The sequence below is a fragment of the Phaethon lepturus genome, unplaced genomic scaffold, assembly GCF_000687285.1.
Source record: "Phaethon lepturus isolate BGI_N335 unplaced genomic scaffold, ASM68728v1 scaffold6055, whole genome shotgun sequence".
Classification (NCBI taxonomy): Eukaryota; Metazoa; Chordata; class Aves; order Phaethontiformes; family Phaethontidae; genus Phaethon; species Phaethon lepturus.
In genome coordinates this window covers 32,706-50,262 of record NW_010542540.1, presented here as the reverse complement: position 1 = coordinate 50,262, position 17,557 = coordinate 32,706, and the positions used below count along the sequence as shown (strand labels likewise).

Here is a 17,557-nt window from a genome sequence, read left to right as displayed (position 1 = left end):
ACAGAGGTAGAAAATTTATATGAGTTGGAAGATAATGATGGGAATGCTGGGAGAACTAGTGCTGCTGAGCTAGAACACCCTAGGGAAGAGGAATTCAAAGGGGTCGATGTCATTGAGGAGGCAGATGGAGAAATACCATTGTTGAGCACAGGGCTGGAAGGTGGGAACAAAACAGTAGTGGACAACTGTAAAACTATAGAAAACACTGGTGCTGAACCTGAGAGAGTCTTTGGTATCTGGGATCAGGACCATGAAAGGACATTTAAGGATGGCTTAGACCAAACTGACAGTGGTACTGGAGAGAGTACATCCATGGAGTGCATAAACATGACACCACATGTTGACCTAGAGGTAACTGACCACACAGAAAAGGACCCTACAAATACTGGAGGTGTTCTGTGTGATGCTGAATTATTCAGTGCAGAAGAGTTTGGTAAAGGAACTGAAGATAATAGCATCAGCCTCCTCCCAAATGGTAGTGCTGCTGATAAAGGTCAAGCTGCTGCTGAAAAAGAGTGGGCATTGCTGCCCGAGACACCTGATGCTGTTAGCACAAGCTGCGGTAATCCTTGCCTAGATAATGCAGAAGACCAAGTGACAGGTAGGGCGGCAGCAGCGGTCGCTGAAGATCATCCTAGTAGCAGTGGTGTTCCTGAAGCCTTGGAAACAGACCCCTGGCTGCCAAACTGGGATCCAACAGTTACTAATGATTCCTGGGGGTTTTCTAATCTGTCAGATGGTCAAGCCAATGGACTGGATAATTGGCCTTTTTTCCCCAAGCAGCAAGACTCAGAGGAAGGTAACATGGAAAATGTTTGGTTAGGCATTAATGATAAATGGTCTACAGAAGGCCTAGGAGGGACTGATAACAGCTGGGGAGAAGTAGGTGCGAGCACAAGCAATAAAAGTCAGGAGGCACCACCAAAACAAGGCTTGCCTGGGGAGCAGGCAGGCATTAGCAATCCTGGACCAAGCAAGGAGATAGCTAGACCCTTATCTTTGTTTCAAATGGGAAATTCCAGAAATGCTAGCACCGAGAGTTCAACTAGTCCTAAAGACAATGAGACCAACAACTCAGATTTATCTGAAGATGAAATTGCTAACCGGAGATATGGATTGTTGTACCGGGAAATTGAGGCTGATAAAGAAGAGGTACCTACCCCAGTGTGTAGCCTAGTCTAGACAAAAAGTTCCTTAGGCCATGCATAACCTTGTCGTTAAAAAACAATCCATTTGTGTGTTTCCCACTGCCCCTCCTAAGCTCGTGCTATGCTTTTTTTGAAAAATTGCCATGCAACTGTTCATAGTGTGGTGCCCTTCAGCCGTGTAATGAAGCAGGCTGACAAAAATGCATTTCAAAACAGTGAATGAAGCTTTGAACTGTGAAGGCACTTTTGTGTCTCACAGGTTTTGTGTTTTATATGTATAACTTAAAATGCACTTAGTCTTTTTTTTTTATAAAAATAATTAAGTTACTCTGTTTTTTGTTTTTGTTGTTTTCCTGAAGCCTGTGACACCTGTTATCAAATAGCACTGTTGTCAAATTTCTTGCTGCCTTACCCTTCATTTTATTCTTTTTTTTCCTCTTTTTTTAATGTCTGGCCTATATTTTTATTTTGGAAATAAAAATTATTTGACTCATGTTCTGATTTAGTAAACAAATGATAATTTGTTCTGATCTTCACTTCTACTTAGGCATCCAGCACAGCATTTAATGGATTTGCCCAGGTAAGAAATAAACACCTTTTGAGATTATTTTTTTTCTGCACTGTTAGGAAGGGATTAGGGCTGGCTGTAGAATTCCAGGAAATGTATTCTACAGATGAGCAGCACAACAATTTCATACTGACTCAAATCCAAACCTTGCCTGTTCTCAGAAATTATTCACAGGTGTTACTAGAATGATGCTAATACTCATGGTACTCTTGGCCTGACTGAATTTAACAGCAAAAACCCAGGTACCTTAGTGGGACTGACTTTTTTCCTCCTGAAAGGACTGGTTTATCTTTTTTATTGTGTTCTTTTGTGGACTTTTCTCACAAGCCCAAAATCCTGTAAAGCATTGTTTCCTCAATTTCACATACTTTGCGTGACTCTGTGTGTGTATATAAAGGATGAGTTTTATTTGTTTCTGCATCTTTATTTTCATTTAAGATCTATTTTAATCTGAAAGTTAAACCGAAATTATTTGTTTGCTCCTGTGCTGATGGTGAGACTCTGCGTTAGGCATCGCAGACATACAGCGCATGAACATACCATGTTTATGCTTTCAAACTCCAGGGCTGTGCCAAGGTATCCCAAATTTCAGGTGGATAACCTCAGGCCTCATTGATTTCCAGAATCCTTTTAGAGACTGGCTCATCCACAGCACACCCTGTACACCATTTTTTGAAAGCACCCAAAAAGGCTGAGCTTATACAAGGTTGGAAATGAGTCTTCCAGTGCTTAACCATTCTGCTCCAGGATGTTCAAATTAGTAAAGGATCCCAAAGGAAGGAGCAAAGCCACAAGGCTACCACCTAATTAAAGCAAAATGTTTGCCGCAAGGAAAACAAAATTTGATGACCCCACTGCAGTAGGAAAAGGATTTGACCCATTAGTATTTTGCAAATGAATTGGTTCTGAATGATTAAGATGTTGGAAAACATCTCCATTTTTGTACCTTCTTACTGCACGTAAAACTTTGTATCCGTAATTACTATAGTTACTATTCGAGTACAAGCCCAGATCAAGAGGATGTGAAAGTATGTTAGAGCCAGTGTACTCCCCGGGCACGGGCACGTGTAGTCTGCAGAAAAGATTCTGAGTTTCACAACTTATAAGGGCATTGTGCCTGAAACAAAGTCCCTGCAGTTCACATGTATTTAATGAAGGGTTTTTCACTGCCTTTAAAAACATCGCACGGCTTAGAAGCATAGAATATATAATTGAAAAAGGAATGTCTTTAATATTAATAGTGCTTGACTAATAATTATTATTAATACCTATTTAGATTATCTATTTGTCATCTTATTCTATGTGAATTTACTTATGACTTTATCTGTATAAACCATTAAAAAAAGTCAGGTCTTTGATAGACGCCTGCAAACATCCCATCTCAAACATTTTTGCATCATTGTTTTTCATTTCTATATCTAGGATACCTCTGCATTTACAGTGCAATCAAATGAGAATGTGACAGAGCCTTTGGTAAGTGGTGGCTTTTGCTTCTTTTTTAAAGGCCTTGTAAAAAAAGTGGCACCATTTTTCCTTTGTGCAAAGATATTTTCTCCTTTTTGTGTTTTGCATCCTCTAAATCACAAAACTTTAACCTGGAAGAGTTGGTGGGTGATACCATTGTAGTTGTAAACCTTTACTCACTGAAACAGTCTTTCACAAGGATAGCACAGAGACAAAGGAAAAAAAAAACCAGGATATTCTAAAATATGTTTACTTGTCAAAGGTGTAGTCGAACAGTTTGTTCATTTATTGCATTTAAGAAATGACAAGAATTAACACTTTGGTCCAGTGTACAGCAAGCAGGTGATAGTAGAGGGTGGCTGTTTAAATATCTCCGATACTGCTGTAGTTTTATCCATTTTCCACATATTAATAGTAGGCACAGTCTGCTTCTAAGGGATGGAGAATCTTTTTGGAAGCGATCATACTTGGGCAGTTTCATAGTTTCTCTTACAGTCTTTGTTTAGCCTGGAGTAAGGATGTGGAGTAGCAGCATTGCTGGGTGAGTGCTGTATTTACTTGATAGCACAGAGTGATACTCGATATTATTTATGTGGCTTTTGTATAATGCCTCTGGTGGTGCTTGCATTCATAATGGTTACTGAATACGGTGAGAGTACTTTTATTTGTAGCTGAAATGTGGTAACTAGTCTGAAGACTGCTTGTCCACAAGTGACTGGAAGCAGAGCAGTGCCATTTGCATTATACTATGTTACCTGATTTTAAGCCTGAAAGTTTCTTCTAGCATTAAACCTCAGGAAACTCATTAGTCATTTTACCTGGGATAAATTAATTTTGTGTCTCCATTTCAGCCCTATTTCTTCTTTGTGAAATTCTCTAGAGCTGGCATTAATACATGACACAGAGAGATTTCTGCACAGCATGGGATAATATAATGAACGTTTCTTTATGCTATGCCAAATCCTGAAGGGCTTGCTTAGGCAGACTTCTAAGTACCTCGTTAAAAACCAGTCTGCTTAAGGAATACGTGAGAAAAGAAATGAGAAGCTATGGGTTTTTTCCTGAAAAATATCAGGGAGGAGAAGATTTTAGTATCTTCAAGAATTTCATGGAAGCAGTCTTCATCACAGGACACCTTCTGGCCAGCTGCCTGTTATCAACTGCAAAGCAGCTAAAGAGCTTTTGAGCTTCATATTATGCTGTGCAATTTCTTCATGGCAAATTAATCCACTGGGGTTATTTTATCTGGTTGAGTCAGCCATCTTTATAAATGGAATATGCTGAGCACAGCTTGCAGCTCTCCCCTTGTATGCGTGTGTATTTGCAAAGTGATGTCTCCATTGGAGATCGCGCTTTTCCTCTGAGCTATTTTGCCACAGGACTGAACGTGTTGCAGGGCTGGTGATATTTGCTAGATCCTCTTGCTAAAAACAAGCTTAGGCCAGAATTTAAAAGGGTGGAAATCCCAATAGTGCATTGATAAATGGATGCCTTGTAGGTGATTGAGAGCTCAAGAGGGAATGCATTTTAATAAAAAACCAGGGATGATTTTCCCACTGTCAGAATTCAAGAGGTCAGCGGTTGCCCTTGTGCATATAAAAACTGTTTGAGTCCCTGCTGATTGCTTCTCACCTTCACTGGAGAAGGGACTATATTGTCTGAGAACACACAGAGCTAGGGAATAGGGGATAATTTTAAAAACTCGTATTTGAAGCCCAGGATTGGTACACACGACTGCCAGGTTCAACTCCTGGCCTTCCCATCAGTTTCTGGAGCGTTTCTGAGCAATCCGAGTCCTTTCTCCCCAATTCCATCACCCCTTTCTGTAACTCGGGAAGAAGCTAATGCTTTCTTTCCTTGCAAGGGAGGGATGTAGGACTGGCTCAGTTTACCTATAGAACATTGAGGATGAAAATGCCCTTTTGACGCCATAAAGCCAAGCACTGCCCTCCTCTCCCTGGCAAAGCCTGGCAAGCTGAGCCTGAAGCAGCATTGTGCCAGGCGCAGTTCCAGTTCCCCTCCTCCCTCCCCACTATCATGTGCTCCTCAAAAATTTTTCCACTGTCTACCTAAAAATCAATAAAACAAAAGACTGAGGCTGAAGAAGCTCCACCTGGGGAACCCAAGGTCGAGGAAACCCCTGCTGCTGCTGTTGTGGAAAAGGAGGCCGTCCCCGCTGAGCCTGCCGAACCAGCAGAGCCGGCTGTGGTGAGTGACCTGTCCCCCATGCCACCTCACGGCCTCATCCAAGCCACCTTTCGTCATGGTGAATGTGCCTGCTGCATTTCAGCCATCCTTTCCATTCTTCACTGTCCGTCCACGGCTGGTTTCCCCAGCGCCTGGCTGTGTGACAGCATGCCTCTCCAGCACGCGACCTCCTTTCAGCCCTAAAATGTCGTTCCTCTTACGTTTTGGCATTTTAGACTCAGAAGTTCAGCTGAGTGATTGTGGTGTCACAGATTGTTTGATTCCAGATGAACTTCAGAAGGGGAAAGTATTGATGCCATTTTTAAATGACCTTATTAGCAGTTTTCTCATTTAATTTCAAGCTGAGCTGTAATGTAATGCCAATGTAGATCTTGTATGGTCCTTGCTGGAGCATGAAAACGCCAGAAAAAAGTGGTTGTAATATAAATGTCTATAAGGCTCATGGTTTTAGAACCTAGCCATGAGCTGAAGAGGGAACTCCAAGCACCAGTTTGGAGATTTTTTTACATGTCAGCATTCAGGAAACAGTGGGAGGAGAAGAAATAGCAGCTCTGCAAGAACAACAAAGCAGGGCACCTGATATCACTACAAGTTGAGAGGTGGTCCGAGATGGTAGGCGTGCGGCTTTTCTGCTGACTAGCATCCCTTTTTATAACAGGTATCCTAGTGAATATCCTTTTTATTCAACTGAGGTTCCTCTTCTATATACTGCTGTCAGAAGGTCTTGGAGGTACGTGATATCTGAAAACCAGAAAGAAAAATGCATCTGGTTTTATAGACTGACAGTTTTCATGCTTTCTTCAAGACAATAACATGCGCAAAGACAAGTGTTTGTCACTGTTAGAATATGCAGATTACTACTGAAAAACTGGACAGAAAAGGGGTTGTTTTGTGGGCTGGTTCCTCTGCCACAGAAGCCAGTGGAAGCTTTATAGCTGTGCTTTTTGACCATCAAGCACAGTTTAGTGCTGTAAGTGTTCCCAGAAGAACAAGGTTCAGCATGCTGAACCTGCTTTTGGGCTTGGGTGAGTCCCTGTGTATCTTCATCTGTAAGTAAGGGTGATGGTACCCAGTTCTTCATAAAATTAGATATTTTTCAGTAAGCATTTGATACACTGCCACATGGGAAGCAATATTAAGTAGGCTGATGTAGATGCAAATTAGCTGAAGAAGGTAGAAGTAGCTGGTACCGCTAGATATGGCAGCGCAGAGCGTGGACAGGAGACTTATCAGATACGCAGTTACCGTAGCATCTCATGGATCTGTCTGTGGAGCTGATCTGGTTTAACATTTTTATTAATGACAATGGCTCAGACACTACAAGCCTGATTGTGACATTTATCCATGACTTCAGGTTGGGTAGTGTCATGAACTTAGGGGAATAGCATTAGGCCCGCTAGCTCTACCTGCTGACGACAGGCTGGTTATCTGCTGGCGGTGTTAGGCCCATTGCAAAAGCCACAGGTGATACTGAGCAAACTGTCTTCAGCAGAAAGAAGGAAGCAGTGCCACTGGTGTTGGTGTGCAAGGCTCTGGAGAGCAAATGTAGTTTCTTAAAGACCTTCTTAAGGATGGACTGATGAGTTTGTTTGCCTGGGTGGTTCTGGCTGTCTGTACCACAGGATTAAAAAGTGGTATCCAGCACAAATGATACAAAGAGGCAGGCTGAACTCTAGCACCTGCCTAATTCGTTCTTCCCTTGCTCCCATCTTCCTAAGAGTGGAAGAATAATTTATTGTAGAAGGAAAAGTGGGCAGTTCTGGGTGGGCTGTTCTGGAGGACTTTGGGAGAAAGGGAAGATAATGCCTGTCTCTGTCCAACCCTTCCCGTTATCCGTGGACTCCTAGCCGCATTGCAGCTATGGAGGGAAGCAGTCCTGGTGTGTTCCCCAGAACTGTGTTTAGGGTTTAATTCTGATTACACTTGCATGAATTTTGAGTATTTATTTCCTTTATTTTTTAATTCATTTTTGTTCTGTTCCATGGTACACGCTGGAGCAAGTGACCTCAGGATTATCCCCTTACAATAAGAAAGCCCCACGGTCCGTGGAGACCAGGCTCTTGCCCTTGTGTGTTTTCTTTTCAGGTGATAGAAATTACAGTAGTAACTTGTCAACTCTATAGTAAGGCAAACAATGAAATTGCCTCTCTGAGGCACATTGTTTTGCCAAACTCTTGTCCAGAATGCTTCGTGTCTAGTCAGAGTAAATTTGATAGTTTGGAATAAAGAAGGAGGGAAGGGAAGGTGGAGAGAGGAGGGGTGAGAAATCAGTCATTGATCTGGAGCTTTCCTCTTCTCATGACTGAATGGCAGGGAATAATGTGGAAGAACTGATATTAATGAAGCTCAAAAGGTTTTTTCTAGATGGTTTTATTTTGATTATCTGTAAGGATTTAATGAAGAAAAAAATTGTAAAAGAAGTTCTAAAAGGAAGCCAGCTCCTTTTTGCCTCTCACTAAGACAAAGCAATGCTCTAAAGCCTGTTGCACATCTTAAGTGCTAATTAAATGATGGGCTGTGGCTGCAGCACCAAGCATCCGCTCGCTGGCCGTCATGACCTTTTCAGATGATCCGTTTTGCTGCCTGACTGTCCATGAGGAGTTCGGGGGGTCCACAGTCTGCCGGCAGCTGCTCTAGCCAAGGCACAGGACTGCAGAGCTGTTGGGGGAGAGGCAGAGAGAAACACAGCGCAAGAGCCAGGCAATTTAGGAGCAATCCGGGATGAAGACCATAGGTATTAAATAGAAGTTAAGCAGTTTTGATTAGGTTTGTGCTTGTTTTTTTATTGCTTTTTGAATATGAAGTTGTTCTTGCTAATTTGGGAAAATAGCTAAAAGCGTTGATTTTAAAAATGTCCAAATTGGACTCACTCTGCATATGGCTCTGAGGGGTTGTTATTTCAGGAATGGCTTTCCGGGATTTACAAAGAAGAGTTTTGAAGATTAGGATTAATGACAAATATGATCAAAGCTAAAGAAAAGTACACTGAGTTGCAAAAGATGAAAACTTGTTATTTCTCAACAGTAGTTCTGCATTCACTTGCTTTATGAGTGACAGTTTGCATTAAAAATGGAGTTGTAAAATACTGGTAGATACTTTCTCATTGGGAATCTTTTATTGAGTTCAATAACTTCCAGTTGGTGTGACAGCCACTAATCAGTTTAATTTTTCTGTGGTAAATTTCCTGTCACATCCAGTTAATTCAGAAAATTTATGGTATGCATTCTTCATTGTAGGAGCTTTGCAGTAAATTTTCTGGTAAGGTTTTCATTTAAATTAGGGAGGGAATGGTCCAGGGGACCCGCTCAGGGGACTCCTGCTCAGGGTGTTTTGGGTTCAGTTACTTGCTGTTTTGTAGTCTACCTGAACAAGATTGCCAGGACTTCATCACAAGAGCTTGTCAGAATTGCTGCCTGGAATCTCATTACGTACTTTTGTCTTTGTCCTTCAGGTCTCAAATGCCATAGAATAAGTAAAGTTTTTATTAGTAGCTGTCAACAGTTGATCCTTTTTGGGAAGGGGATAAAATGTTTGGTAATTAAAGGGACAAAATGACCATGTGCACCAACGGAAACAAAGTTAACCATGGTAAAAAGTCCTTGCATGGACTTCAGCACACTGAAACAGTTGTCTCCCTAGTTCCATTGCATCCCCAAAGGCAGCTGTAAAATCCAAAGTATACAGTCTAAAGGACATAATGCATTAACCGCTGATTTATTTCTTTTTCAAATAATACTGTCCCTCTCACCACATCAATTTTTCCACATTCAAACAAAGATGGCACGAGGACATTATTATAAAGTGAAAGCTTATGAAATCTTGTTATTTCCCTTTCTTCTTCTCCTGCATGTGAGACTCTCAGGAGTAGAGAGCACTGCTCAGAGATCAGCTTTTTAACTTCCATTGTGCTCATTAGTTTGGGAAGAGCAATTCAGTGCTTTGGGTTCGATGCCTGCCTGGACTCTGATGAATACTGTGGTTTTCAAAGCTGTGTATAAGCATATATGAAACTACCTCCTGATAAGCTCTTTGCAGACACTGGGCGGGTACAGCAGAGGCCAAGAAACAGCCTTCAGCTTTGAGGGTATCTAATTACGGTTGAATCCCACTGTAGGTACAATTCACGGTGCCCAAATGGTGGAGCATGTCATTTGGGAGAGCAATACAATGGTTAGGTACAGAAGAGTGGTCAACTGTGTCCAAATTCTGAGTGTGCAACTAAGTGTATATATACATGTAGAATAGTGTCATTTTTTTTTTTTTTTCTCTGTTTATGAAATGAGGGTGTTACTTTACTCAGATGTTATTTCAGTCAACCTTTTTACTAGGCTTTCATGCCCTAAAAATAGTACAGTTCATGCTACCATGCCTCTCTTCTCAAACCCCACCATCCACAAAGTCCCAACTTCCAGCTAATCAAAAAAGCAAAAGCAAAATGCTGCTAATTTGACTAGTGCGTAATAGTCAAATTAGCTTTGGGAAGCAAGGGGAGCTCTCTTTACTTTCCCCTTTCCCACCAAAACTGTGCTTTCAGTTAGCCTGGGAAAAAAATATGTATATATATATTAGATTCTTCGCAAAGAGGCCCAAAGCTGGGCTGATGGGATTCTTACCAGAGAATATTGCCAAGATGTTATGAAGAGAAGGGCAGAGGCTGGTGTGTTCCTGCCTATAAAGTGCAGGACGATGCTCATTTCTGAAGGCAAATTGACCTGTAAATATAGCTGATGGCAGAAATTCAGCACTCTATAATAGTAAAAGTAGGGAAGGCTTCTATCTAGTTGGACATAGAGCTTTTACAGGCAATAGAAACATTTGTGTATATCTCTTCTGTAAAAAAAAAAAAGTGAGACTTCTGTAGGTGGCTGAGTGCATGCATGCATCACTAGAGTAACAAATAATTGTATTTTGCTGTTGATATTTGTTTTTGTCTATTTTGCCTTTTTGTGTAAGACCCTCTACAGTCTCCTCAAATGAGGATTCCATGGCAGAGGCTTGGCAGCTTCAAAATAAAAAAAAAAAGAAGAATTAATCATTTAAAAAAAGGTTATATAACACTGTAATTTTAACAGGATAAAGCTGGGAGAGGTTTCTATGGTAACATTGCTGTCAGCAGCTGGACATGTTTGGGGCTTATGAGGTGACTGCAGGCAATACTAGAAGATTAGATTAGAAAAAACGTGAATGATATCAAGTTTGGATATAACTCAGCATCCTTTTACTAAAAAAGAAAGATGCAGCCATTTCAACTGAAACTAGTAGAAATTTTGGAGTGACAGTTGTGGGCGTGTGAAGGCAGTTAGCTGGAGCCTGAGCAGTCGAGGTCTCCTAATTTCTGATTGCTAAAGAGGACAGTCTGAGCTACCATGCCCTCATATAGGTCTGCATAACTTGTCTTCACCCTTATACCTCTTTTGAAAAATCTGACCTAGCTGTGTTTGTAAAACACCCTCAAAATTTATTAGCAAAGTGAATTTCCATAACAGGGCTTTGATTTGCTTTTCCTCAGCAGAATGTCTTTAGAAATAGCCCGTGTCCATAGGGAGTCAAACCGGAACAGAAAAAAAGCACTTGCAAGTGTTCCAAAACTTGCCAGAATTTTAGTGATTTTGACAGTTTGTTGACCCAAACCTGCCAACTAGATAGAGCTATAGCCAAAACTGAATTCAAGCTCAAGTAGAAGAAATATTACTGGTTTGACTCACTGGTTAAATCCATAAATGCTACAGTAGAATTGGAAACCAGCATGGGTACAGCTGTCCTGAAGAGTTCAGGGAATAATTGTGCCTTTTTTTCCAATTTCCAAAATCTTGAACTTAGGCAGTCTTATAGCTTCTGTAAAAAAAAAAAAGACCTAGTGTTAGATGGCATCTGCATCGTAAAAAGTACTATTTGGGGGAGTCCATTACCGTTCAGTTCATTTGATCCCTTGACCATCTAAATGAGTGTCAGATTTAGAAAACCACTGACACATGTCTAACTTTTTAAATGTCAGGCACCTGCTGCATGTTCCACTGAATAAGGACCTAGAGAGAGGTGATTCTGAAAAAAAATTATGAGCTTTGTGACCCACCTCTTTCAAACAACCCCTTTAAATGAGTTGCAGTCCAACATGAGTGGAAGAAACCGGTGTTTTACAAAGTTTACCTTGAAACTCTGGCGAGTTGCTGGGGCAGCAGCAGGTTACAATGGGAACAGTTGTTGAGTCTTGGGTGGGAGAAATTTGAGGTTGCTGGAAACTGCAAGGTCAGCAGTGTTGTGGGTTGTTGCTTACTAAAAAATTCTTCAAAGCTGGTGCTATTATGAGAATACTGATAACAAAAGTAAATAAAATTGGCCTTAGCACTTACAGTGTGATAATGATGACATAAAAGGTTTTATTTCTTATTTTTTAGCTCATAACTACTTTGATTTCAGATGACATGTGGCAGCAAGAATCATTCTGCTTGCTATATACAACTCCATTTAGTTCCAGCCATTCATTTCATTGCATCCCATACATGCCGTGCTTCCATTAAGCTTGATTAATACCAATTTCTCTGCCGCTATTACCTCAGCATGAGCAAGGTGATGACCGTATTTCCTCTTTACACAGGACAGTGTCGAGGCAGGGGATAAGGAGACAACTGGAATTGCTGAGAAAGAGAGCGAGGTACACGTAAACAGCCTCAAGACTGTGGTTGTGCTTTAATATCTTCAAAGAGAATTGTGGCAAAACGTGTATTTTTCATTTGCATCACATCAATATACAGGCCGATACGATGCGACTGTGACCCAGCTGCAGTATCTATTCTAACACTGAACAGATACATCTGTCTCTGCAGTACATATTCTAACACCAGAGCATCTCTTATTCAATGCAGGACCTGCCTTAGAAATTGCCTGTTGTAGCAGTATAGAGTCATAAATACCTCAGGGCAGTGAACAATGCAGCTCCATGGTAGGAGGAGTTATAATGCGGTTTCTGTTGACATTTGGAAATATACTGCATAGATTCCCAGTAGCTTTTACACTTTCCATAAATTAGTTTGCCTAGCCTTCCTGCAAACATCTTTATGAAAAGAAAAAAGCTTTGATTAATCATTTATTTTTCTTAGCGCAATATGCCCTGAACTAAAACAGATATTTGAAAATAATAATATTACAAGTTTGTCTTCTAAAGTACAAATCCGGCATCAAATTAGGTACAGTTAAAATCAAATTATAAAGGAACTGAAAAGCTCAATGACATACTTAAAGATGGGCATGTGTGGGCTCTAATGGTTATATTTTGCTTATATTTCTTCAGAGGTGATAGAACTACTTACCCTGAACCCTTCTATACTAAAGTGAAATTATAACGTGCTCAAATGTGCATGGAGAGCAGCACAAGAGGAATGGTTACATATTAAATGCAGGAATAGAAGTAGGGACTGAGAAAGAGATTGTAACTCCTAGTCATTAATCACTTAATCTCGAGGTGCTGACAGCCTCCTTTTTTGTCGTTACTCACTTTGGAACCATGATGTGTACAAAAAGATTGTAAACTCATTTCCATTCACTTCTGTTTCAGAACATGGTAAACCCAGCTGTCTAAGCTTGGGTTTGTTACTCCTCTGTAAAGCAACATTGGCTCTGCTAGAGTGGGGGATATTTCTGTGGCTCCAGGGTATCCCAGTGCCACTGGGAAGTCGGTTTGGGACTCACTGGTGCCGTACTCTTCACCAGCACTGCCACATCCACATAGAAATCAGTGGAATTGCACTAGCAAGAAAGTACAGGACAGGAGTGGTAGATCAAGCCCAGCTTGGTGTTGACACGGTACAAGTGAGTGTTGCATTGCTTCTCTAGTGTTGGCTTGTCACTCCCAACAAGGCAGGTCCAAGAAGAAACATGCAAGAAACTCATCACTATCCCATGAGTACCAAGGCTAAGTCTTTGAAATATATCTTTTCCTCTTTTTTCTAGTACCACTTGTCCTTATAAAGTTGAGGTCTCTAATCTGGAAGTTTGACCCTGTGTTCTGTGTAAAATGGCAGTATCACTGTATGCAGAAGAGCTGCCATAAGGGATCAAACTATTTGCTAAGCTGATATCTGGCCTCCAGTGGATGGTAGTCCCTCTGGTACTGTAACTTCTATAATAAATTCTTCAGTACTATTCCAAAAGTCTTCCGAGACTTCGCAAGCAATTCCCTAAAGCATGATGATTAGTTCCTCTTGACGTTGTGGTAGCTAGCTTAGCTGCAATTATAACCGTCATAAAAATTACCCAGTCCCTTTCTAAATCCAGCCATGGGGCCAGATCTTCAGCTCTGGAAAACCAGCATAGCTCGGGGAGCTCCTCTGGCAGACCCCAAGCAGCAGGCTTGGTAGCCCTCCTTCTCCCTGGCCTCGTTCTTGCTGCTGCCGAATCTGCGGCACTATGTTGAGCTGACAGCAATGGTAATGAGAGGAGAGTGCAACCGTGTCAGTCGGCTGCGTCCTGGGTAAAGAAGCATTCACTTTTGCTGCAATGGAAACAGTCAAGTGGTTCTTCTATCGCAGCCCTCATTATACTGGATGGCCCTTTCTTTGGCCCCTTTGTGGTTGGTATAATGGGACAACTGTCAAATTTCAATAATACTGGTAGAGATAGCTAATTTGGAATACTATTAGACTGTCTAGTATTACTGATGACCTATGGAAAAGAGGTTTGTAAGACTGGTTTTCAATAAAAAGTAAGGTAATACATATAACTATATCTGCAAGTATGTGGTTCACCATAGCTGGGTATGAATTCCATGGGATGAGCCTCCCTCGTTGGTTTTTTTTTTATTTTCTGTATTAATCAAATATATTTTAGACTAATACTGAGGTTCATTCTGTGCTACCTCACCTGCGTTTTAAGCTTTTTTTAAGCTTGCCTTAGTTTTGTAATCTAAGACACAAGAACAAATGGTTATGCAATTGTGAGCTGTGGTATACATTCAGTGAGACATGGCTACAGGCTGTGAGAGCATCATTTTTTCAGTGCAGGGCATGTGAGAGCTGCTTCATGTAAATTAGTATTCTCCTCCTTAGTGAAATAAAATGAGCTATACAAATCCAATAAATAGAAAAGAAGTGTTGATCCTAATCACAATAGACAGCAAGATCAATTTCTGCAGCATGCTGTTAGAAGCGTATGGTATAAAATCAATCTGATACACATTCTGTTCCCCCTCTTTCCTACTAGCCTCTTCCAGGGCTTTTACACTCATAATTTATTGCAATATCTTCTTGGGTCAAGGCTGCTAAAATTGGTAATACTATGAGTGGCAAGCTTGCATGCCTTACAAGACACAGGAGAAGATGTCAACATCTGCCTATGTCTTTTGATATTGATTCCTTTTTATGGTAGGACTTCCTTCATCAGCAGCATTTTCACTTTAAACTAAGGCTTCTCCAGTGATTTCTACAAAACCCTATAGTATTTTCTGCCTTGTAGGACTCCAAAAGAATTTCTTTATCACATCAATTAATAGCAGCGAACAGGACTAGAGCTGAGTATAAGATATTGCTAAAAAACGATGCCTGAAGAGTGCCCATGAACAATTGGAAGTAGTTCAAGTTGAGTTCAGGCAGCTGAGTTAGCTTCGTCCATGGAGGAAAGATCAAACTAAGGAAACAATGAGCATCAGGCTGTTAACTGGAGATCACAGGTATTTCTGTTAACTGTAGCTTGATGTTGGTACCTAGAAAACTTCAGTGTTTTTACTTTATCCTTGTGCTGCCATACATTAAAAATTCCATGTTGAAGTTAATTGGATTAACAGAATAAGCTTTGTCATTTACCTTCCACACTCCAACCCTTAAGATTAATCCAATAAGTATATAAATATATATCCAATATTCTACTGTGAGCATACACCAGTATATACCAATGTTAGGGTGATACATAAATTACAACAACAGTCTATGCTGGATGAAGGGTTCAACACTGATCTATAGGCAGGTACTTTTCTATCCACCTGTCAAGAACTGGAACAAAACATGTTAACTTTTCAACATGGACTGATCACAAATGGTTCAGTCATGGCCAGGCTGAATGGGCTTTTATGTAGGTTTCTTTTTTTATACTGACCTATCTATAGATCTTTAAGTTTGGGATTTTTTTCTGTTATCTGATGGAATCTGAAGATTTCTGATCTTCATCCAGCGGTAGTATATATTTGCTTCTGCTGATATAGCCCAATTTGCAAGTCTCTCTATTAGAAAGGAGTGTGTAATTAAGGCAATATTTTTGAAGCTAGCCCAGGTCTAGAGGTAGGTGATAGTAGCTGGAGAAGGCTTGGAGCCTCTTCCCGAGAACCTAATCCACTAGCAGGGTCTTGTGGACCCCTGGACAGCTTGCAAGCTCCTCCTTCTCAGCAGAAACCTGTGATGACTATTCCACAATACAGCTTGAAGACAAGAGAAGGAAAAATACTAGAGACTTGGAAATCTGTTACTCCACCAGTAACACCTGAGGACTCTGCAAAATGTGCGTAGTGAGGTTTCATAAATGTCTCTCTCCCACCTGTTAATCATCTCCACCATGCAAGCTTACCCGCACGGTCTGTCAGGGCAAGACAGCAGCACCCAGCGCTGCTCTCCTCCACAGAGCAGGAGAAACCCCAATGAAACTAAGGCCACAGGTTGGCAACACCCAGGGAGGCCCATGATCTCTCTAGCAGATATCCAGAACTCATATCCTGAAAGGTCCCTCCCTCCTATTTGTAGGTGGTACCTGCCACCGAGGCGGCTGTGGCAGCAGAAGATGGTGTGGCTGTGACGGCAGGAGCTGGTGACGGTGCTGCTACCACTGAGCAGGAGGGTGTTGCTGAAGGTGGCAAACCTCAGGGAGAAGAGAAGGAGGCTGATGTGTCTCAGGTGACTCATGTTGGTGCATGGGAGAATGTGTTAGGGGAATTGGGACAGATCCAGAAGCCCGAGAGAGGCTGCTGCAGCTCTGTGCCCCCAGGTCCAAGCAAGGCTGAGGCTCTCCTTGGGTGGAGCCCACACAGGGTGTCACTTGTGTCCCTTCTTCCGAGTCCTTAATTTGGGTTGTGCCTGTCTGCGCCGCTGTGCTCCCTTGGGCTTGGGGGGATGGGACTTGATGGGCTGATGGCTCCTGTGATGGGCATGAGAGCAGAATGGGAAGGGTATTGTTTGGGATCCCCCTCCCGCTGTTTTCTCCCTGTGCTTCTCTGTGGGACGAGCTTTATCACGTAACCTAACAGGGCTTTCTGGAGAGCTAGGCAGAGAAAGTAATGGATTTTTCTTGGCTCCTGGCACCATGTCCTGTCAATAGCATTACTTTGCTTTAAGTGAATCACAGTGGTCAAGCAATGTATCTGTATCTGGCCTGCTGCCTTGTCTTCTGTGACCTCTGAGGAGCTGGGGAACAGCTACTAGAGGAGACCCTGCAACTGGGCAGCCAGTTGCCACCTACTGTCATTGCACGTATTTCTTCTGTGCACCAAAATATGATGATCTGTAAATCGGGAGAAATCCCCTCAGTCAATCAAAGTAATAGGTGAATTTCCTTCTTTCATCAACTTTATATCACTATTATCCTGCTGACTTGAATTGCCAAAGAAACATGGCACGTGTGGCTTTACCCAAACTTACCCAAAGTTAAGAGCAGGGATGAGGAGAAAGGTCTGTTAATTTCCACGGACGTCGAAAATGAAACCCAAACTACCTGCAGAGCATTTTTGTTATTTACTGCAATAATTTCTGGTAATATAGAAAGTAGACATAGGTGCAATAATGGGAACAGTGAAAACAGGGAGGGATTACTCCATTACATTGTTGCATAAATACTGTTTTCAGTCTTAATGTAAGAATCCACTGTGGAGAAGGAAATCCCCATTCCCATATTAGCCCTGTGCCATAAATGAACAATTGTGTTTTCCTACTTGAAATAAAGTACTAAATACTCTTGCTGTGCTTTGTGGTTTGTTTGTTTTTTCCCCAGGAAAAGGTCAGCAGCATCCCTTCGGTAGTAATAGAGCCCGCATCAAACAACGAGGGGGAGGCAGAAGAGCACGAAGACGTCGTGAATGAGTCCAAAGATGCCGCAGCAGAGATGGGCACTCAGGGCACTGACGCTTCACCCAGTGAAATTTCCCAAGCTGAAAGTGAGCAAAAACCCACTGAAGAAATGCAGGCTGCACCACCTCAAG

General features: G+C 41.6%; 1 protein-coding gene across 1 annotated transcript in view; it reads left to right on the top strand.

Annotated features, from left to right (window-relative positions):
• The window catches only part of LOC104621538 (amphiphysin-like), a gene marked incomplete at its 5' end in the record, with an annotated part of 66,450 nt that overhangs the window by 42,453 nt on the left and 6,440 nt on the right, over positions 1 to 17,557 (top strand). The window contains 6 exon segments of the mRNA XM_010288054.1: positions 1,696 to 1,728; positions 3,139 to 3,189; positions 5,272 to 5,388; positions 11,984 to 12,040; positions 16,110 to 16,259; positions 17,350 to 17,557. The exon segment at positions 17,350 to 17,557 is cut by the window's right edge and continues 17 nt beyond it. Coding sequence (XP_010286356.1) covers positions 1,696 to 1,728; positions 3,139 to 3,189; positions 5,272 to 5,388; positions 11,984 to 12,040; positions 16,110 to 16,259; positions 17,350 to 17,557 — 616 coding nt within the window.